General features: G+C 60.5%; 1 protein-coding gene across 8 annotated transcripts in view; it reads right to left on the bottom strand.

Moving 5' to 3' along the window:
* Nucleotides 1-21,598, bottom strand: part of MINK1 (misshapen like kinase 1) — a 43,083-nt gene extending 21,485 nt beyond the window's left edge. For 3 of the 8 annotated variants that reach the window (XM_047090092.1, XM_047090093.1, XM_047090095.1), the window contains exon 1: nt 21,234-21,491. In XM_047090092.1, coding sequence (XP_046946048.1) covers nt 21,234-21,290 — 57 coding nt within the window. In that variant the 5' untranslated portion in view covers nt 21,291-21,491. Of the gene's footprint in view, nt 1-21,233 lie in introns of all 8 variants that reach the window. The other 5 variants (XM_047090096.1, XM_047090097.1, XM_047090098.1 and 2 more) reach the window with 4 other exon arrangements.
* Nucleotides 21,599-23,037: the final 1,439 nt, after the last annotated feature.

The raw sequence follows: 23,037 nt of genomic DNA, 5'->3' as shown, positions 1-23,037 counted from the left end.
CTGTCTCTCTCTGTCCCAAAAATAAATAAACGTTGAAAAAAAAATTAAAAAAAAAAGAATAAAATAATAAAAAGACAACCCAATTAAAAAGTAGGCAAAGGAGGGCACCTGGGTGGCTCAAACGTCCAACTTTGGCTCAGGTCACGATCTCACGGTTCGTGGGTTCGAGCCCCGTGTCGGGCTCTGTGCTGACAGCTCGGAGCCTGGAGCCTGCTTCAGATTCTCACTCTCTGTCCCTCCCCTGCTCACACACACACACGCGCACACACACTCTCTCTCTGTCAAAAATAAATAAAAGATTAAAAGTTAAAAAAAAAAAAAAAAGCGGGCAAAGGATCTGAATAGACATTTCTCCAAGGATCTACAGTGTGGCCAATAAGCACCTCAACAGATGTTCAGCATCATTAGCCACACACGGCCACTGACGGGCTAACTCAAAAGAACGGGCAACGACACGCACTGGCGAGGATGTGGAGAACTTGGAGCCCTGGTGGGAACGTAAAATGGTGCAGCTACTTTGGGAAACAGTTTGGCAGTTCCGCAAAATGTAAGACAGAAAGTTCCCACATGACTCAGCAAGAGACGTCCCAGAGAACGGAAAACATACGTACACACAGGAATCTGTACACGTAGCGTTCACACGAGCGTTATTCTCAGCAGCCGAGAAGCGGCAATAACCCAATGTCCATCAGCTGGTGAACGGATAAATACCCGCGCAACAGAATGTTATTTGGCAACGGAAAGGTACGAAACAATGACCCACACCACAACGTGGACGACCCCTGAAAACACGCTAAGTGGAAGAAGCCGGTCGCAAGGCCCCGTGTTGAATGGCTCCATTTCTGTGCAATGTCAATGGCAGGCAAATCCGTAGGGGCAGAAAGTAGTGGCAGCTTCCGGGAGCAGGGGAATGGCGGCGACTCCCAGCGGGCACGGGATCTTACTTGGGGCTGATGACAATGCTCTGACATTGGACTGTGGCGACAGCAAGTCTGTGAAGCCACCATCGTCTACTTTACAGAACCCTGTGCTATGTGAGCTCTAGTATCGACAAAGCCGGGGTGCCCGGCTGGCTCAGGCAGAAGAACGTGGGGCTCTAGGTCTCAGGGTCGTGAGTCTGAGCCCCACATTGGGCACAGAGATTACTTCATAAAAACAAAACGCAATTTAAAAAAAAATCTGATGAGCATGTCCCACGGCACTCAATAGACTGTTTTGATCGGGGACGGTTTCCACACGAAGAAAGCAACCCTACAAACGTGGGAGGGGGCCCTCAAAGTGCTCTTGGTCTGGTAACACATACGAAGTCCTGAGCCAAGCACAGAAAATGATAAAATCTACGTGATTCAGAGTTAGGGAACTCGGTTCCCGTTTTTGGCTCTGCTGCTAAGAGGCTGTGTGTCTGGGGGTAAGTCACTTAAGCTCTCTGAGGTCACGGTCAACAAGAGAACATTCCGGCTCACTCTCTACGGTTCTAAATGCTCAAGTCCACTCCCCACAAAGCTGTCAACCTAATGGCTATGTCACCACTTCCTCCCCGTGCGCCAGGGTCCATGCTGGGCTCAGGAATGCAGCGGTGAATGAAATGAGGTGGTCTTTGCCACAAGGTTGCTGACAGTCTGAGGGGGGAGGCAAACACTTTAATTATAAGGGGCTTGTCTGTGCCACAGACACATCAGGGCACTAGGACAACACCCTTCCCAAGTCCAGGAATTCAGGGAGCGGCTCTAGTGAGGACGGCAGGGTCTAAGAGCCCTCCGGTGCTCTCCTACGGGCAGGGGACGCTATCACCTGTCCCCTCCGTGTGGCCCTTACCCGTCCCACCTACATGTCTGTCTCAGACACCTGTCTCGCGGCCCACTCTTCCCACAGCCCTTTAACAATTAAGTAGCTGGCAACCTGGCATCTTCGTTCTTCCTGGTGCTGCTGAGGGCTCTGGAAGTACAGGGTCACGACAGACATGGAGGAAGGTGCTGGTGGCTCGCTCAAGTCACAGGTGAAGGGGGTTTGGAACAAGTGCGTTTCCTGCCCGGAGTCGAGTACAGCCAGAAAGTGGCAGAGCCGAGCTCTGCCCTAAAAACTTTGGACGCCGAGGCCTGCGTTGCCCTGCTCAAAGCTCCTTTGCCTAAGGGACCATGTTTGCAACCATTTGGTCTCATTTCTTTGCTCTTTAAAGCTTTAAGTAATACCTACACCCAACATGGGGTTCCAACTGACGACCCTGAGATCAAGAGTCACACGTTCCCCACCAGCTGGGCCGGCCAGGTACCCCCCGATTTGGTTCCTTCCTTCCCCGAGTCACAGCTCCTGGCCCTCAGCCGGGTTCCCGACCCAAGGTAGGCAGTCCAAAGCCACAGAGAAAAGACACGCTGGGGCGGACCTCCCGCGCCAGCCGTTCCCCGACTAGGACCCAGAGGGAAGACGCCAGACGGCACACGGAGTCAGGGCTGGAGAGGCCGTGAGCAGGTCAGACGCAGGAACGCGGAGGCTGTTAGTGGGAGGAGGGCCCCCGAGAACAGGGCAGGGTGGAGGGGGTGGAAGTGAGGACAGGACGCCCGACGGATTCCAGCTGTCCCCTGGTGTCACCAGGAACCCGGAACCGCCCCCGGAGCCAAAACAGCGGCTGTGCCCCATCGGACCGCAGTGAGATTCTGGGCTGAAAGTCAGTGAAAATTACTCCTGGTGGCCAGCCCTGCTCCACGAGCTTTACACGTGCCGAGTAACGGAACCCCACAGGCCTGCAGGACACGGAAGCCGCTGTCGTTTCCGGCCGACAGATGAGGAAACGGAGGCTCGGGGAAGGGAAGTGACTTGTCCAAAGGCAAGCAGCTGACGGGTTCCGGAGCCGGTGACGCAGCCTTCCCTCGATCTGACCTGGCCCCGAGCCAGCGGGACCCCATCGCTACTCGTCACGTGGTTACGCGTCTCATCTCCCGCCCGGGACAGAAGCTCTTTACGGGTGGAACACCGCTCGGGGGGTACGCGGGCGCCACGCCAGACGGGCCTGAGTGAAAAGGCATCACACGCGGGACCACAGCGGACTCCGAACACGCGCGTATTTCTTCCGTGAACGCAGGCCAGCACTGGAGACGCGTTTTCTCTCCCGTATGCTTTCTTTCTCGCAGCGCACAGTCCCCTGACCGTGGGTCGCTAAGGCTTGCAGTGGAAGCAGGCCGTCGGTAGTTGAGTTTGCGGGGAGGCCGAGACCACACAGATCTGGGGCTGCGGGCGTCCGTGCCCCGGGCACCCCGGCGGGCCAGGGTCGGCCGCACGTTGCTGCACGGAGAGGGCGCAGACTTACCGTCTGTGCTCTTTCCCTCGCAAGAGCTTCTGTACTGAAGCCTTTCTCACCTTCCATGTTTTACAAACGTTACAACTTTGTAACGTGCGGCGCCTGGGGTCTAGGTCAGTTAAGCCTCCGACTTCAGCTCAGGTCACCATCTGGCAGTTCGTGGGTTTGAGCCCCGCGTCGGGCGCTGCACTGACAGCCCGGAGCCTGCTTCGGATTCTGTGGTCTCCCTCTCTGCCCCTCCCCTGCTCACGCTCTGTCTCTATTCTGTCCCTCAAAAATAAACAAACATTAAAAAATTAAAAAAAACAACTTTGTAAGGCCTCCAGGCCACGGAGGAGACACAGAGGGCGTCATAACAATGCCGGAAGCAACGACTGCCAGGCGGGGCTCGGGCACAAGTAGCAGGGCAGAGTGGCAGGGCCAGGTTAGGGGCGCTGGCTTTCCTGCGTGACGCCACTCACCATGTCTGATGACGCACGTTCAGATGCAAAGAGGCGGCCGCAGTGGTGGCCACACGTGCGCTGCAAGGGTGGTGTCCCCCCAGCTGGGTGGTGTGGTCCGTGCACAGGACCGCCCGGCCCCCAGGCCGGGCTCCTCCGGTTCCAGGTGCTCCTCCCATGCTGGGCGACTTGGCGCTTGTGGGCGCCACGAAGCAAGGGCAGCTGAGGGGAGTCGGCTGGGTGCACAGACACCGCGTGCGAGGACACACCAAGGGCAGGAGGAAGGGACTGTCCCTCTGGACCCTCCTCCTCAGTCCTAAATGGTGACCCCCAGGGCCAGCGCCTGGCTCTCTCTCTCGCCTGCTTCCCCCCCTAAGACTCCCATCTGGAGGAAGAAAAGGGGAAACAGCGCTCACAACTCACAGCTCTGACAAGCAGCAGGGCTGGGGCCCCAGCTGACACCTCCTTCCCCTTCCCGAAGCGGGGAGCCCTTGGGACTGAGGTCAGGGTGCAGAGGAAGGCCGCGTCCTCCTCCCGAGAGCAGTTGGGTTCGGGGGTCTGCGATGTGGAGGCAGCGGGGCTACTAACTGAAGTTCAGGGCTGAGGTCAAGGCCGTCGGGCAAGGGAAGGAGAGACCCCAGCTCCTCCCTCACAACTGGGGGGAATTCCCAGACAGGGACAGGAGGGCCTGGGCCCTGCGGGGTCCAGGAGGAAAGGGGCAGGTGACAGATGGGCCAAAGGAGGCAAGCACCTTAGGGCTGGGGGCACATTTCTCACAAGTGGCCCAGACCTGGCAGGGCTGAGCCCGGGTCTCCAGCCCCGTTGCACTAAGGTGGGCCTCCCCCCACACCTCCTGCACTGTCTGCTCGGGTCCACGAAACCCCCTGAGGGGTGAAGGTTTTGTGAAGTACTTTAGCAAATGCAAATTGTTATCACCACATCTTTTTTAAGAGCCTGTCAAACAGTGCCTCCTTAAATACCCTGGCTGTGCCTTCTAGGAGCTTCTAAGTCAGACACCAACACAGAGGGAAGGAACACGCCGACAGGAGTCACATATGCCACCACGTGAGAGGTCAGCCGACCGCAGGGCAAGGAGGCAGGATGCGGAAACCAACCCCCTACTTTTCTGCTGACCTGGGGGCCTACACCCCACATGGGGCTCCGAACTCGCAACCCTGAGATTAAGAGTCACGTGCTCTACCGACTGAGCCAGCCAGGCCCTCCCCTCCCCCCACCAGGGTCTTATAAATACAGAATTTCAGAGCTAGAAGGGTCTATCCACTCAGAACTCCCAGAAGATTCTAGGAGGCTCTGGAGTGGTAGAAAGAACTAGAACCACAAGGCCTGGGGAAGGGCCGGTCTGCCCTGTGCTGCAGGCCCAGCAGTGTCACTCACTGGGATGTGCCCTGGCAGGTCCTGCCACTGTAACCGGGGCCCAGAGGTGCCATGCTGCCCTGGACAGGAGGGCCAGGGCTGGGGGAGGGGCCGCAGGCGGCCCCCCCCCCCCCCGTCCCCCCAGTGGAGGCAGGCTCACTCCTACCAGGCGGACGGGGAAGGGGCTCCAGGGAAGAGAGTGGGGAGCCGTGTCCACAGCAGGACCCGAGGGCGCTGCAGCGGAATCCTGCGCCAGATGCGTCTCCCGCGTGGAAGAGCCTGGATCGGCGGCTGCCGGGGCCCCGGAGCCTCCACTTATCTGGTGCGGAGACCGGGCTGCACACGGCAGCCCCACACAATAGGCCTGTTTTCCTGAGCTCTTCCTGTGACCGAGGAGGCCCCCACAGAGGGGACGAGGGGCAGGGGCGACGTGGCACCAAGGCCCGGCCTGGGGGAAGGGCCCCAGCCTGCCCTGCAGAGCAGCTTCAAACCCCACCCCCGGGGCCAGAGGACCACGGCCAGCCCGGAGCACCGCAGCCCAGCCGGGCGGGGCAGGGGGCCGAGGGGCAGGGTAGACAGGTGCCCTAGCAGGCCGGTCCCCGGGACACGTGGAGGGGGCAGCACTCCGCACAGGGACGTACACACACTGACCCCTTCGCTTGGCCGTGAGCAGCCAGAGGCCGCGTGTGCACGGACGCCCACAGCGCCACAGGTGGGGGCGTGTCCCTGAGGAAGGGTGTGTGGCCGGGGCACCGGAGGGGCCGGGGTCTCATCAGAACACCTCCCCGCCTCCCCCAGCCCCGCGGGAGACGGCCCTCCTGGCGGAGCCAGTGTCGTGCCCGGGACCCCCGTGCCTGCGACACGCGTGGGGGGGGCAGGGTGCCATCAGCCCGTTTCTACCCCGAGGGCTTGCGGGGAAAGCAGGCTCGAAGCCAAGCCTGGCCCTCTGGCGAACCCCGTGCCCCAGGGACGAGGAAGGAAGCCCACCCACTGCCCAGGGCCAGGAGGGCGCGAGCACCAGGAGGGCTAAGCCTCCACCGGCTCCCCGGAGGCCAGCACGTCCAGTAGCAAAGAAAACCTGCAAAGACGCCTTTCCCCACGTCCCCTGCTCCCAAACCCGACCGTCCACCCCTCTCTGGCCAACCTGCCCCTCACGCTGGGGCCGAATCGGACCCTCGGGTTCTGGCTCCACGCGGGGAAGTACGGCCCTCGGGTCGGTGACCACCACACGTGTCCTCACGCGCTCAGTGGGGGTGCCGCGCGGGACGGAGGGAGCAGAGGGCAAGGACAGAAACCAGGAGACGTTTATGTGCTGGGGGAGGGACAGCTCGAGTCTCTCCTCCCGGTCCCTGTGGCAGAAGGACACACACACGCGCAGAGGCAGGAACAGGTTCAGACACGACGCACGCACAAGCACAAAGACTGCTCTAATGGGAAACCAGTCAGAGCAGAGGGCCCTGCCCACGCGAGGAGGGGGGGAGCGGTCCCCCGCGTGCCTCGATGCCCGGGCTGCCCCCAGACCCGGCTGCGCAGACCGGGACCCCCCTGGCGAGCTGGAGGGTGCCTGGGGAGCGGCGTGGGGAAAGGGGCAGGGGAGCCAGCAGTGGGGAGGGAGGGAAGGAGAAGGGGGGCCGGCAGCCCCGGTGCTGGTTCTAAAATGGCCACAGGCAAGGCAGGGGACAGATGGTCTCTTTCTGAGGCTGAGCCGGAGAAAGTGGGGAAAGGGAAAGGAAAAAATAAATACCACCACAGTCAGAAATTTAAAAATAAACCCCAACACCTAAAAGATAAACAGCTTGCTTCTGAGGCTCGGCCTGCCCACAGGGTGTTCTGGGGGAAAGAGAGAAGGGGGGCACCCTCTGGCCTCGGGGCGAAGGCCGCACCCCGCATCGGCCTTTCCTCCACCTCCCCGGCGACTAAGGGCCTTGGCTGTCAACGTGTCATGCGGAGTCACGGCAGTGTGATCATGGCTCTGCCACGGAACCCGCTTCTGGTCAGTTCTGTCACCTTGCGGCTGGGGGCCACCGCGGCCAACAGCCAAACGCTGCACGTCGCAGCCGGATGGCTCACGGCCACCATCTCGTTTGCACCTCATACCTGCAAGGGAAGTGAGCCAAGCAGGAGTTATCGCCCATTTCACAAATGAGAAAACCAAGGCTCCAAGGAGTGACACGTTTGCCAAGGTGCAGCTGGAACCTGGGGCTCTGTGCCTGCCGTTCACTCCTCCAATCGCACCGATCCCGGCCGGCCCGTCGCTCCAGAGCTCAGTGCAGACACGGCCTCCTCCGGGAGGCTTCCCGGACTGCCTACCCGCTCCCACGGGACCCACTACTGCCCCTTTCGTGGCACCAGTTACATTCGCGTGAAAAATTTTGTAGCCGTCTGTCTCCTCTGCCAGGCTAAGTTCTTGGGGGTCAGGGCCACGTTCAAAATCTGTCTGCTGAACGATAAATACAAAAATAAAAGAAAGTTGGGGCACCTGGCTAGCTCAGGTGGAAGAGCATCCGACTCAATCTTAGCGTCATGAGTTTGAGCCACGTGATGGGTGTAGAAACTACTTAATAAAACTTAAAAAAAAAAAAAAAAGAAAGAAAGAAAAGAGAAAAGAAAGTTGGTGCTCTCTAGAAAAACCTTCCTTCCTCCCTGATGCAATCAATGGTTTCTAACGCTAGTTTTGGGTTTCTCTCCACTCTTCTAATCATCCACGAGTATTCACTTAAAAGCAACGCACCGGGCAGCCGGTAAAAGTGAGTCCCTTTTTGTCACGTGAACCGGCGCTCCGTGATTCATGCGCTTCGTAAATACTACGTATCAACGGAAAGGGCACTTTTTTTAAAGCAGGGAACAGCCACTGAGAACCAAAGGCCTGGGCGCCATGTGATGGAGGCAAACCAGCACGTCCGAGAACGTCCGAGAGCCTCCTTCCCATCTCCCCAGTCCCGGCACACAAGAATTCCTGGATGTCAGAACACTCTGAAATCCACGAAGTGCTGCACGTTTGCAGAATCATTACGAACAGACTACCTCCCGGAGAGGAAGGGAAAATGCTGTCAAGAGGTCACTTATTAAGACCATTGGGGTCACGGGGACGTAGGGTGAAGAGTGGTGGCGCATGAACACAGAAAGCAGACAGAAAGTAGAACCGAGTGGAGGACGGGTGAGGGCCGGAGGGGGTGGGGGGGGGCACAGATCCGAGGCCCCGGAGACTGGGCTGGGGAGGGCTGTCTCTGGGAGGCGACACTGGTGAGAACAAGAAAGGGCAGAGTATGGGAAGAGGAAGAAAAAGGGAGGAGGAGGAGGAGGAGGAGGGAGAGAAGGAAGGAAGGGGAGGAGGAGGAGGGAGAGGGTGGAGGGAGGAGATGAGGAGGAAGGAGGGGGAGGAGAAGGGAAGAGGTGGAAAAGGAGGAGGGGGAGGAGGGTGGGAGAAGGGGAGGAGGGTGGGAGAAGGGGAGGAGGAAGAGGGAGGAGGCAGTGGCAGGGGATGGGCTGAGCCCGTGCAGAATGGCACACACTGAGCCCGAGCTCACGGAGGACAGCAGTAATCAGGGGCCGGATAATAATAAGCCTTCTCACTGCTGGTTTTCTGCTGCAGCACAAACAGATCATTACACCTCATTGCCAACCTCCTCCTGTGGGAGTCAGGTGTCCACCGATCCAAGGGAAGGGACCAGGGAAGCCTCATGACCAAGGAAGCCTGTGAACGGTCTCTTCCTCATTCCTTCTAAATTGGGGTGTGGGGGGGGGGCAACTGGCTGGCTCAAACGGAAGAGCTGTGCCTCTTAAATCTTGGGGTTGTGAGTTCAAGCCCCACGTTGGGTGTAGAGATTACTTTAAAAAAATATAAAAGTAATTCTAGATGGGAGGCCAACCAGGTGTCGTGGGGTGGCAGGGGGAGCCACAGGAAAGACAAGGGACGAGGGGGCGTGGAAAGAGCCAGCAGGAAGGGCAGGAGGGCAGAGGGCGCAGAGCTGAGTCAGGCAGCACAGCAGGTGGAGGGTGAGGCCGGCAGGGAGGGGAAGGACGCGTGTCTGAATCACAGACTGAGAAAGGAAGAGCAGGGCTATTCTCCAAAGGGTGGAGACCAGATACTCCTTGGCCCCACCAAAGGCCAGCTCAGAATAAATGACAGCCCCAGGGATGGGGGGGGCAGGATGAAGCCAACAGGCTCCCCCAACTTCTCAGCAGGCCCACCTCTCCCGTTTGTCCTCAGAAACCGGCGCTGCGCCTGGGGGGCCAGTTCACACATTCATTCAACAAACACGGAGACCAAACCACGGCCATGAATGCCGCCTCCCTCAAGGGGCCCACAGGAAGCAGCGCTTCTGGAAGGACTAACGTGAGGTCACAGCAGGCCAGGGGGCCAAGGGCCTGCTGGGGAAGTGACATGTAAGCTGACACCAGAGGGCACGGAAGAATCACCCAGCAAGCGGAAGTCTGAGGCAGGAAAGGCTAAATCCCTGGGCCAGGGGCCCGGCAGCCCCCGCCCCAGGCCGGAGTCAGTGAAGCACTTTGCACACTTCTGTGTCCAGGTCCCGGGTCTCATGTCCCAACAAAGGCACGCGTCCCCATCAGTGCGTCCCAGGTGAGGCCCCGCTCCCCCCACCCCCCCCCCCACGGGTGCTTCCGCTGGGTGGGCCCAGAGCGCCTGCACCCAGGCAGCAGGACAAACAGGACTCTCAAGTTGAGACACTGTATTCTGAACTTGGTCTCTGTCCCGGCCCTGGCGAGGCTAGAGGACTTTCTGGGGATTATAGGGGCTCTAGGGCAGGGAGAGGGGACGCCGAGGGCTCACACCTGGGGCCTCAGTGACTCACCCACCCACGGCCCAGACGGTCTTCTCTTTCCCAAACAAAACGCTAGGGAGAACATGAATGTCCAGACCCCAGGAGATGCCCTTTCTGGGACTTTCTTTCATGAGAAATCAGGCAGCCCCCACCTATCCAACCAGACACCTTACCTACGCTCGTGTCCCATCCCCACAATGGCTCTGGGAGGCAGGCCTTGGCCTTGCCACCCTCATGTGACAGATGACAAAAATGGGCCCTCGCCAAAGGTCACCCAGGAAGTGACAGAACTGGGGCGTCAGTTGAACTCTGTCTCCAGGGCCTGTGCCCTTAGGGATGAGTGGTGATGGGAAGGCCCCACTACTCCAGGCCCCTCCCTGTCTTCAAAAGCCCAGTAAAAGGCCCGATCTCCCCAGGTCAGCCCTCCCCCGGTTTGGCCGCTCCCTTCCGCGGCACCGGTGGGCTCAGGGCTCAGTCCCCACTGCGCTCGGACGGTGATGTCCCTGCTTCACAGGCCTGGAGGCCTTCTGAACCTTCCCCTATCCTGCGTCCTTCCCAGATGCCCAGCCCCCCACCCACACCCCGACTTGGCCCCCTGAGGTCACTACCGTAGGGGCCGGTGTTCCCAGAGGAGCTCAGACCTCATCCCTGGCCGTCTCGCCCTGGCCTGTTTCTCTCAACTCCGTCACGCCCAGCTTCACACACAGTCACCGCCCCCGAAGTGCGCGGGACGTCGCAGATCGCACTCCTTCCCTGCTCGCACGTTTAAGGCAGCACTGAGAACAAACAGCACCCCACACAGTAGGTACTCGCGGTTTTCCAGGAAGGGAGGGAGGGAGGGAGAGAAGAAGGGAGCAGGGGACTCCTGGATCTGGAGGGACCCTAGGGGTCATCCGGTCCCGTAGTTCTGGGGGCCGATCTGCATCAGATCACCTGGGGAATAACGTGTCACCGTTCCACCCTGGACCCATAGGGTCGCCTCCGGGAGCAGCGCTCAGCACCTGAAGGCTGGAGAAGTGACCCAGGTGACTCTGACTGCGAGCCACTGGTCCCACCCCTTCATTCTGCAAGCGAGGAAACCAAGTCCCAGCCACACGACACGCATCCTGGAAACGAGAGACGGAACTGAAACTGGAACCGGGTCTCCGGGCGCTGAACGCCACGCTCACCGCCCCGTGCATCGTGTTGCCGGAGCTCCACCGGCCCCCCGGGGTCAGCAGCCAGGGAGACGTCAAGTCTACCCAACGTGAGGAGGCCGCGACCCTGGGCCCGCCAAGCGCGCGCGAGCCCCCAACTTAGACGGGGCCGGGCAACGCAGCGCCGTGGTCAGCGAGCAGCGCCGGAGGTCCGAGCTAGCGAGCTCTGAGCCCCTGGCCTCCCACGGGCACCTGGAACGAGGTGAGACGACCCGCGGGGGCTCTGCTTTACACGCGAGCACTTAGGTGACTTCTCACTCTCATCAGCGAACGGTGCGGACGAGCACATCCAGGGAGAGCGCCATGCCGGACAGCAGGGTAAGACCCAAGGCGAGCGGTGTCCCCAGGAGTGAGCGACGGGAGCATTCCTTCCCTCAAACTCTGAGCACCAGGGCTGGGCACGACAGGCTGGGTTCAAGGAGGAGCACCAACCCCCACTCACACCCGGCTCGACGTAAGGAAAGAGGGGGCTTTGGACGGGAGCGCGAGGGCACTCTGGGCAGACCCTGAAAGGGGACGGAGCACGTGTGGCCTCGTCTAGGTCGTGCACAGAAGACAGAGGAAACGTCCGTCTGTCTTTGGGATCCGGCACAAAGACTGGTGATCTGGGGACAAAGCCCTGAGAGGTGGACCTAAGTCACCATGCCCACCGGCCGCCAGAGGCCTCTGCGACCTGGACGCTGACCCGCGAGGCAGGCCTCCGTATGCCGAGGGGCTCTCCGCCCTCCCGTCCTCCCGGGTGACCTGACTGCCAAGCCCACCTCCGTCTCCCCTTGAAGGCCGATGACGCGGCTGCACGTGGCGTGGAAAAGGGAAGGCCAGGGAGCGGGGCAGCCCTCCGTGCCGGCCACCTCTACTCTGAGAAACCCAACTCGACTCTGCGTCACGCTCCGAGTCTGGTGTGTGGACACCACACCGGGGACACGGCCTGCCCGGGCTCCAGGAGGCCCAGGAGGCTGTCATCAAAGGGGCCTCAAGGGCCGCTCAGGGTTTCCTACGGCCCATCCCCCCTCCGAAGAGACCTCGGAATACACCACCCGACACTCGAATCGTCCCTCCGTCTATGTCCGAGCCTTGGGCACCCAGAAAGGTTGCTGGCGCTGTGCGAACACAGGTGTGTGGAACCGAGCCCCCGGGCAGAGAGGCACCCCCCGCCGGGCCACCCCCGCGAACGGCGAGGTGCAGGGCCCACGGGACCATCACAGGGCGGGTCTCTTCCTCCCCTTTAACACGCGCAGAGATGCTGCCGCGTTTTGTTACCGTCGTCCCCCGAAGGGCCTTCCCACCTTCCTCCAGCCCCTGCCCTGGGCCCCCAGGATGAGGAGTCGGAGCCGGTACGGGCGCCACGGTGGGTCCAGGCCGAGCCGGAAAGCGGGAGGCGGCCAGAAGCACTGACGACGGGAGAGAGACCCTTGGCTTCTCTTCCCGCTGCCTCGTCCGCCACTGATTCCTGCACCACTTGGCGCGTATCCGTGTCAGGCCTGGCGCCTCCTGGGAGGCGGGCGGGCGAGGGGTCAGCTCTCCCGACTCAACCGGTGAGGCACCTGCTGCGTCAGGCCAGCTCCACTCCGCACACGCACAAAGGGTGGAGGTGGGAACGGTGGGTCCCGGGCCGGGGTTCACGTTTCATGGGGACAGACGGGTGTGGACATGGGCACCGGGGACGGCTGCACGGCGCGCTTAACACGGCTAAAATGCTCCATTTTGTGCCTGTTTGGCTGTGATAAAAAACATTTTTAAGGCAGGAGTGAGAGTCCTCCTCTCTTCCTGCTGAAGGACAGGCCTCTCTGAGTCCGTCTACTCTCCTCCGAACCCAATCTCCTGGATTCCCGGGAGTGTCCTTCCCTCCTGTCGTCACTGCTCCGCCCGGCAGCCCGGCACCCACGAATCTCCGCCAGTTCCGGGCACGGGCCCGGGAAGCCAGCACTGCTGGCACGTGCCCGCCAACGCCAGCCCCCCGCGGCCCCCAGAGACTCGGGCTGGCGCCCCACTCCCGCTTCTCGAAACACGCCCCACGTCTAGGAGCAGAGCCTGTCCTCTGTCGAGACACAGATCCGGACCGCGTGCCCCTCAACGGCTGCAGGCGGTCCTCGCGCAGGCTGCCTCCGTCCACGACGCGGGCCACACTCCCCGAGCCTCCGAACAGCGTGAGCACAGACACAGGGACAGCGCTGTGTTCCCACGAGAGGTCGCGAGGCCTGCTCGCTGCACCCACGCGTTCACGATCAAAGTCAGGAGGAAACACCACCCTCAAAGCACACGGCCCAGGACGTGGGCCACACAGGGCCCTCTCTCCCCCACGCACCGCCAGGCCCTGCCTCCCGGAGCAGGAGCCAACACGCTCGGGCTCCGCAGTGACTCAGACCCGAGTCCCACCCCGGGATCCGCCGTTTACTGGCCGTCCAGCCCCAGAGAGGTCCGCGGACTCCCTTCCATGAGCCCTGGCGTGTTCCCCCCGGGGCGGGCGACGAGGGGAGAGTCGCCCACTCCCAAGGGCTCTGGGAGGGACGGCGAGATTACACGAGGAGAGAACCGACTGCGCCGCGAGGACCGCTTACCGGTCTCACCCACACCCCTTCTGCGGCGACCCCACGCCCAGGTATAAAGGACTCGTACTGGAACAGCCTGAGCTCCGAACCGAAGTAAGAGAAAGGAGCATGTGGGGGTCTAGGGACAAGGGAACCGACAAGCCTCGGAGCCACATGCTGTCCCTTCCCCCAACCCAGTGCTGTGGGACACGTGGGCCCAGGGGGGTTCCGGTGTGAAGAACCCGTCGAGGCCAGAGGGTCTCCAAGCCGTGGTGAGACCAGCCCAGCCCATCAAGCTGTGCTGTCCTAAGGTCCAGCGGGAAGCGGACGGCAGCCCTGTCCCTTGGCTTCCCCCACCTGTCCCCGTCACTGCTCTGTCCCCCGTCACTCACCCACCCCCAGGGGGTCGTTCTCCCCCACAGCACACCCTAGGAAGGCTGCCTTCCTCCCTCTGCAATCTGAGAGGACATTCGCACGCACCTCTGTCTTCGAGGCAACAACCGGAGAACAGAAAGACCAGAGAGGAGGGCGCCTGGGTGTCCCGGTCGGTTGAGGGACCGACTCTCGATTTTGGCTCCGGTCGTGATCTCAGAGTGTGGGATCGAGCCCCGTGTGGGGCTCCACGCTGAGCACAGAGCCTGCTTGAGATTCTCTCTCTCTCCCTCTGCCCCTCCCATGCTCTGACACACACACATGCCCTCTGTAAGTAAAACAATTTAAAACACTGGGAAAGAGAAAGACGGGACAGGAAAGAGAAGTGCGCTAGCCTCCTCTCCCAGACACCATGGGCACCCGCTCCTGCCGCTGACGCCTGGGCTCTGGAGCGCCCCTGCCTCTTTTCTCGAAGACTCTTTCCTGAGCCGCTCAGAATTAAGGACCGAGTACGACACACGCTTCAGTCACCTTCTCACAAATGCGCCTTGAGAGAAAGAGCGGGTGGGTGGTAAAGAGAGAACATGAGAATCTTCTTCCTCCCGGTCTGGCTTGGAGCCTGCCCATTTTACCTTCGGAGGTGTGCTGGCAGACAAATAAAAGCTGTCAGGGGAGGTGTGTGCCATGCAGAAGCCATTTACTGCCTACGTCCCTCTCTCCACCCAGAAGGCAGCGAAGGAGGGACTTCACGGCAGAAAGCTGTGCCTTCCCGAGCCCACGCCAGGTTCACAGGAGGCACTACGGGGAACCGGGGCGGAGGGACCAGTGTCCCCCGTGCTACGGACACTGGCCCCACACGCTGATGCCGTTAGAGGTTCCCGGATACAGTGACAGTGACGCCCAAACACCCCTGGAAGGCAGGTCCTCCTGCCGTGGGGACGCTTCCCGGGGAGTCCGAGGCCTTCCGGCCCCCTCCCCTGCCCACCATCTCCATCTTTCCTGGGCACGGTCTCCTTGGTTCCGTCCTCACCATCTCTCTCCGGAGGCCGCAGCCCCTTCCGCAGCCCGGCCCGCCGCCCTCCCCGCACCGTGGCTGCCCCAGCCCTTTCCGTTGGCGACACGCAGAGTCGGGAACACTCCCCCTGCGCACCCCACTCACCCTTCACTGGCACACAGTGTCAGCTGAGAACCTCGTCTCTTTATACACAGGGTCTACTAACGGGGAGAACCCCACTTCCCACGGCCGGCCGGAGCGAGGCCCGGGGCTGGGCCTGTCCATGCCCATTTTCCCCACGCCCCCACCTTCCAGCCCCAGACACCGCTCAGCTCACTGCAACTGGGGACACCCTCCCCTCCCCTACAGGTGACTGCGCGAGAAGACGGAAACGCTAATTACCGGACGGTGGCGATCATTTCACCGAGAGTGCATACGTCGCGACATCAGGTTGTTCGCCTCGAGTCTGTACCACTGTCACCAACCTAAAATCACACATCTAGGGACAACCCTCACACGCCTACTGTAGACAACAGGCACGCTCACTCATAGTTCATACACACACACACACACACACACACAGCACACAGAGATCCTCCCTCAATAAACAAACACGAGGGTCCTAGGAGTCACGGGCCGTCCCATGTACATGCCCTAACCCTTCAGAACAAACTTCTTTCTCCCCCCCCTCCCCCCCCACGGGAAGGCTCAGAAGAAATCCTTGTGGAAACGAAGCCTGGAGGCCCCGGGCCCTCAGCTGTCAACCAAACGCTCCGCCCAAAGAACTGCCCCGTTCCAGGGTCTCCCAACTCCGGCCATCGCCAAACTCCTCCCGCTGGTGCCCCCCTATTCCTTCTCGGTGCTGCCAGCTTGCTTTTCTGACATGGGACCTGTCGGTCCCTCAATCAACCACCAAACACTTTCGTCTTACGAAAAGTAAGAAAGATTCTTGTCATATGCTCTCGCGGCCCACTAAAGTTCTCTGCCACGGCCTTTATCGTGGTTTGTGATGACGCACGTGCATAACTACATACATGGCCATTTTATCAATGCCTCTCCCCACTCCTAGACTGTAGCAAAGCCACGTCTACCTTGTGCCTCAATGTGACCTCTGTGCCTAGTTCTAGATCTTTCCTCAAACAAAACAAGAAACCTCCCCCACAGTTAGCAAGTACATCCTCAGGCTGCCTGGCCACCAGACTAAATCTCCAGGGGCTCCCAGGGCCAGTATAATTCCAGACCTTCCTTTTCTCCTCCCTCACATTCCCTACCCTTCTAAAGAACAAAAACCCTCAAGAACCCCCTCAATTAGCCTCTGGAGGTGCTTCCTGTAGATGGCAGAACCCCAGACTCAAGTCAAGGACCGGCTGGTGAGGAGACCAGCAGGAAGGACAGGATGGAAGAGAAGGGAACGTGGGTGTGGCCAGGGCTCACTGCTTTCACCGAGTAAAGTTTCTAATGTTCCTACATTCCGTGCGCATTCAGGAAACGGTCTGAAAGTCGACTTATTAACCTGATTACTTTTCATTCTATTCCTTAAACGTAGGAAGAGACTGAGGGAGTCGGGGATGTAAAGGGGATGCTTGGGGAAGAGAAAGGACTTGAGATTCAAGATGACCGAACACGGGACAAGAGAAAACGAGTAGAATCCCCGGGAATCAGAATTGACAAAAACTTTCAGACCTTGAGGATTCCAAGATACTGAGGAAAGCAGTAACGGTTAAGAAAGGGGGAGCTTTGGGGCGCCTGGGTGGCTCAGTGGGTTGCACGTCCGACTTCGACTCTGGTCGCGATCTCACGGCTCGTGAGCTCACGCCCCGCGTCAGGCTCTCTGCTGCCAGTGTGGAATCTGCTCGGGATCGTCAGCCTCCCTCTCTCTCAAAACAAATAAACACACCTTAAAGGAAACAAAAAGAAAGGGGGAGCCTGAGCCTGTGGAAGCATGTCTAGGCTGAGTGCCCCCAGAGCTCTGAGTCAACAGCTGAGTGCAGCCCCGAGGCCGATGTCACACCCTTCCCGGAGCACCTGGAACCTGGTGCCCGCCAACGCTCGGTGACTGCGGCAGGAAGGTCCTGTACAACTTTGGAGACGGCACCGTTAGTCGGGCCGACTCTTGGACGGCTTCTGGAGATGCTCTCTGGCCCCAGAGCTGTTTGAGGTTTCTGGGTTGAGAGATTACCACATTCCTCATTCACAGACCGATGCCCGGGGACAAGCCTATAAAGGGCGTCCCACATACTTCCTGCCGTCTCGTCCCCCAAATGACGGGAGGACACTGTACGTATCAAGCTGTCCAAAGGTGAAAGGAACGGAGGCCGGGTGCGAAATCCGGATTCTGCACGGCACAGCGTTGACTGAGCTCCTGGGGCGAGTGTGAGGGGGGTGCTGCCGCCCCTCCCGCTGCCCACAACCTGTCCCGTCCTGTCCACGGCAGGAAGGGGGCAGTGGCCGAACACCTGGCTCCAGCCGAGCTCTCTGTGGCCTCCCCTGCGTGGGCTCAAGCGGCACCGTGGGCTCCCCAACGGCCCCGCCTCCCCCTGCAGTTTTCCAGGGAAAGAGTCACTACTTAAGTTACTTGGGGCTGCAGGGGGTCGGTGTGCCTGGGGCACCCACCGCCAGCGTCTGGGCAGCTAGCACATCGGAACACGGGTGGGTCCCCCCGGGAACACGTGCCCGGAGCCGCCACTCTCCCAGGGCGCCGGCCCCACAGCCTCGTGCGGAGAGAAGGAAGGGGAAGGAGAGAGACAACGACACAAAATCATCCGAAAAAGAACACCTCTGGCAGCATTACTACCCATCAACCAGTCCCTCTTCACTGGGCTCCGTGACGTTGTTTCAACCCAGCGACACGGGGGGCGGCTCCAGAGTTCCAAGGACCCTGCCGTCTGAAACTTCCAGCTGGCCGCACGGGAAAGAGAAGCTGTTTGATTTGGGAGGTGGGTCACCCACAAGGAGCAACGCAGAAAGGAAAGAGGTCAGCCTGGGGGCTGCTCCCCCCTCATCCCGTCCACTTTACTGATTTCTACCCTTTGCGAGAAGCCAAGAGCCACAAGTCAGAAGATTCTCCTGGAACATAACCAAGCTTGGACACGGAGAGGGTCTGAGGCAAGAGGCCCATATTTTCTCTTGGCAGATCCTAATTTTACTCCAAGGGCATCGCTCGGATGGAAGCTTCCAGAACTCTGTGCACCACCAGACAAAGCCTGATTCCAAAAACAACTCAGCAAAGATGTTCTTAATTGTGTGTCTCCAAGAGAGGGGCAAGAGGAACCCTAACAAGCGTGACATTTATTGAATGCTTTCTCTGAGCGAGCATTGTGCTAGGGGACTGTCACTTGTTGGAATACGCGTTTATCCAACAAACACTGAACCCCCCTTATGTGCAAAACAGGCCCCGGAAAGGCAAAGATGAGCAAAACAGTCAAAAATCCTAGCTCTCGCTGAACCTGTCGATAAAAACAAGTGTGCATGTCAGCTGATGACGATGAACGTGATGAAGGACGTAAAAGCCGACTAAGGGAACGCTATATAAAACCTGCGTAAAAATAAAGCAGGCCAAGAAGCGTTAGTCCCAGCTGTGCTGGGAGGCTGCTGTGACTGCCGTCTGATGACAGCAACGACGGTAAGGGCCGCCACACGGGCCCCCTGTGCCGGGAGCTGGACCCGGGACTTAACGGGCAGAACTCCGGCAGCAACTCTCGACTTTGGCACCATTACTGTCCCCACGTAGAGCTGGGAGGAAAGGCTCTTTGCTGCCAGTCGGGGGCCAAGGTGACTCAGTGAGTGAGGAAGCCCCTAGGCTGGTAGGGAAACGGGGTGTCAGAGAGGTCCAGCGAGCCCGTGGAGCCCGAGGTCACCCCGGAGCGGGTCCACTGGCCTCTCCCCGCGGTGCTGGGAGTGCGGGCAGGCCCACCTTCCCTGACGCCAGACTGTTACTCTCAGCACCAGCTGCGAACCACGCCTTAGCTTGAAACCAGAGAGAGACAACCCGGGCCCTCCAGGCCCGCTCAAAAGGGCTGGACGTGGTCCTCTCCCAGCCCCTCCCCGGGCCCCCAACACAAGATGGTGCAGGCCAAGGAGACCAGGTGTCGCCGCTAATTCTCCGGGTCGCCGTTTGTCACTGGAAAACAGGGACAAAACAAGAGATGAGCCACCCACAGCCGCTCGCTCTCCAGGAGGTGGGGTGCTCGCTCTGCAGGAGGTGGGGTGGAGGGGGCAGGCACTGAGAAAAGGTCAGCAGCGAGGAGAAGGCAGGCCCTCTCTAGCTCCATTTCAAAGAAAGCCCCCTCCCCCTCCTGCCCTGGAGTAGTGGGGTGGGAGGGGGAGGGGAGCACTTCCTTAAGCAGGAGGCAAGAAAGCACCTCCAGCAGGTGTGAGGCCTCTCCTGAGAGGAAGGAGAGGAGAATCAGGCAGGAGGCTAGCGTGGCTTCTAGCAGAGAAATCCAGAAGGGAAATGCCACGTCCAAGGTCAGATTTGCAGAGTGGCTGGAAATCCCAGGCTAGGGGTCCAGGCCAAACTACCAAGAGGCCAAAGGAAAAGAGGAGCCCAAGCAGAGTCCCACAGGGAAGAAACCAAAGGTCACGGTTTGGACCCTCCCGGTGTTTCTTGCATGTCAGTCCCCGCAGCCACGAGAGCCTGTGGCCAGAGTTAATCAACAACCAAGGTGGGGAGGGAAGATGGGGGTTCATCCTAGGGCACAGCCCGTTACGGGGGGCTTGCAACTGCACCTTGTCCTACTCCACCTGGGTATCAGCTGAGTATCCCAGTTCAAACTGACCCTCAGAAGTTCCCTCCTACAGCCTTCAGACCCTCTGCGGGCCAACACACACACACACACACACACACACACACACACACACACACACACACACACACACACACACACACACACACACACACACACAGAATGAAATCCAATGCTTGGTCTCCCTCCTGAGCAACTGTTCATCACCTTCTCTCCAGCAAGGCAGGAGAGAACACTGAACTGGCCCAACATTGCACCAAACAAATTATGACCTGAATGTCGAGAGAAACTGTGTCACCTAGAGAGACCCAATTAACGACATGACTCTGCTCTCCTCAATTCCCCTCTCCCCTCCGGGCGTATCCGGGGCACCCGTGTGGCTGACCGCCTTTTCCCACTACTGGCCACGTTCCCCGGCGAACTCCAAAGCCAGACACCAAACCCGGGCCTCCTGAGAAGCCCAACCCCGAGAGGGGAAATCCTGCGCTCCGCACACCTGGGCCTGTTGAGGAAGCCGGAAGGACACCGGACAGAAAGCGCACCTGGGTGGCGGTCTGGAGTGTTCACCTTGAGATCACTAAGTTGCTCCTTAAGCCAGCGCTGCGAGCAGAACAAACGCGGCCGACGAGCTCCCAAATGAGGGCGTGCACGTGCCCTTTTCTGGTTAGCCCCTCCCTGGAGACCCCATCACCTCCCCCTTCCCTCCAGCACACGCAGACATGCCCGCTGCCATCCCGACCTCCCCACCGACCACACGCATGTGTGTGTACATGCACAGAAACATCCTCTCCCCAGCCCGAGCCTGGGTTTCTTTAGGGAACCAGCGCGTCCCCCCTCCCCCCTGCACTTGTCTCGGCTCCAGCCCCACACCGCTGCAGAGTTGGTAATGTAATATGCGGGGACCCTGAGGCCGGAAATGCCTGGTTCTGGGCTGCTGCACTCGAAACGCGAGACCAGGCGTAGGGAGAGCCGCGCACGGGGACCACGGCGGCCGCGGGGGGCGCGGGGTGCAGACGGAAAGGCTGAAATTCCGGCCAGGGAGGACGTGCCATTCAGGGGCGGGCGAGGAGGAGGAAGGGCGAGGAGGGGGAGGCTGTCGAGGCAGTTGCAAAGTCAAAATCCGAGGCGCCGAGAAAGGGGGAGGAGGAGGAAGGAGACGCGAGCAGGGGCAAGGCTGGAAAGAGGCCGAGAGCGGGGACGGGGCCAGGGAGGGGCACCGCCGGCACGACCGTGCAGGTGGCGGGGCGAGGTCTGGGGGAAGCGGGGTGGGGGAAGGGGTCCGGGGCCCGAGTGCGGGCCGAGGCGGCGGGGGAACGTGGGGGCGGGGCAGCACAGGGCGGGGACCGACCTGGCTCCCGGAATCCGCAGCGCGTGCACGGACAGGGGGGAAGCCAAGGGCGGGGGCCCCGCGGCGGGGGGCGCCCCGGGGGGCACGTGAGGCGCGCGGCCGCGCCGCTCCCCAGCGGCGGGGGCAGGAACCGGGGCGAGACTGGGGGCGGCGCGCTCACCCGCAGGGCGGACAGGTCGATGTCGTCCAGGCTGCGGGCGGGGGCTGGGTCGCCCATGGCCTCCGCGGGCAGCCGGGCCCCGGGGCCGCTCACGCGCCGGCTCGGTTATTCCGCTGCCGCCGTCGCCGCTTCTCCCCCATCGGGGGGGATCCCGGGGGCGGACTCCGCCGCGCCTCCCCCGGAGGACGCGGAGGGGGAGGGCCGGCGGGAGGACCGACCCACCGACTGACAGGAGCTGGCGCCCGGTCCGCAACCCGAGCCTCCCGACTCTCCTGCGCAGGCGCGGAGCGGCCGCGCTCCGGGAGGGTGGACGAGGGAACGTGACGCGAGCGCGCCGGGTTCCCCTCCCCCTAGGCGCCGACACCTGCGCGCAGGCGCAGCAGAGAGAGGGAGCGCAAGGCGCGCGCGAGGACCGACCGACCGCGCGAGCCGGGCGAGAAGAAGTGGGCGGTGGCCGGGCGGCCGCGGAGCGCGCCCACCGGCCGGTGCGCGTGCGCACACGCGTTTCCTTCCCTTCCCCTGTGTTTTGCCCTCTCTCTCCCGCATTTCCTCCTTCGCTCTCCTTTGACGCTCTTCCTTCCCTTTTCCTCCTCTTTCGCGTGCCAGCTGCCAATCAAGCCACCCACCTCAATTTGCGGGGGAAGGGGGGCGGGACCTAGCCCCCCTGTTACTAGGGGGGTTGTTATGGTAACTCCCCACGCGAGGGCTGGATGGCCTCTAGATAGGATGGGCCGTCCACCCACCTGATTGCCATGGCAACAGTGGAGCCGCCGAGGGAGGGGCCTCAGGGTGGGAATCTGGCTGGAGAAACCACGTGGGAGTTGGGCGGGGGTGCCGGCTGCCTTCGGAGTGCCCTTTACCCCCTTCCCCGGCTGGGGGACCTCAGAGGGGACGGGGAATCCTACCGCACCCCTTTGTCTCTGCACCCCTCGTTCTGCGCAAAGGAGCTGTTTCAACAATTATTCATTGATCGCTGGAGCCGCGGGTGGGGGAAGGGGTAGTAGGGAGAGGAGGAGGAACCCACGTCCAACCTCTTCAAATCGTGCGCGGGTCACCTTGGGTCTGGTGTTGGCACAGCACCCCCAGCCATTAGCCTCACGGGAGGCGGGGTGATGCTGTGAAAAGAAGGAGGAGTCGTGTTCCGCCACTGTCGTGCTGTGTGACCTTGAGTAAGTTGCTTTGCTTCTCTGGGCTTTTCTTTAACTGTGAAGTTGAGGAGGAAGGCAGTTTGATCCCCGAGATCACTTCCAGCAACAGTATTGTGTCTGAAAGACTCCGCCAGCGCCAGCGGTCTTCATGCAAACATCATTTAGGAGAGTTAGCATGAAAAGTCCTTGGATAGGGGTTAACATCCTCCTTTCCGGACACTTCTCTTTGGCCCATTCGTATGCACATCCAGTTTTGCTCCCCTCCCCTCCTATTTACCTTGTCGTTGTCCTTGTCCAAGCCACAATCCCCACTTACCCCCATTACTCTTTAAGCCACCTGCTTGGTCTCCCTGCCTGGACCCTCTTAAGTCAATTTTCCATACCCACAGTGATTTTTCTGAAACTCACATCTGATGTCACTCATGTTTGAGACCCTTCGCTGCACCCCTCCCCTCTGTCTTTTGAATACGGTAAGGCACCAAAGAACTTCAAGATTCTGCCTGCTTCTCCTGCCTTGTTTTTCACCACTCCACCATTTCAGTCTCATATAGTCTAGCCATGTTGAAATCTACTCACAGTGGCCAGAACGCAACAGACCCTCCTGCAGCTTGTGCACCCGCTGTTTCTTCTCTCTGGAATATTCGGGCCATGCCCAC

This window comes from Lynx rufus, unplaced genomic scaffold, assembly GCF_022079265.1.
Source record: "Lynx rufus isolate CCGP_SWC_20201006 ecotype Redwood Valley unplaced genomic scaffold, mLynRuf1.p SCAF_28, whole genome shotgun sequence".
Lineage (NCBI taxonomy): Eukaryota > Metazoa > Chordata > Mammalia > Carnivora > Felidae > Lynx > Lynx rufus.
This window is presented reverse-complemented; position numbering and strand designations above follow the sequence as displayed.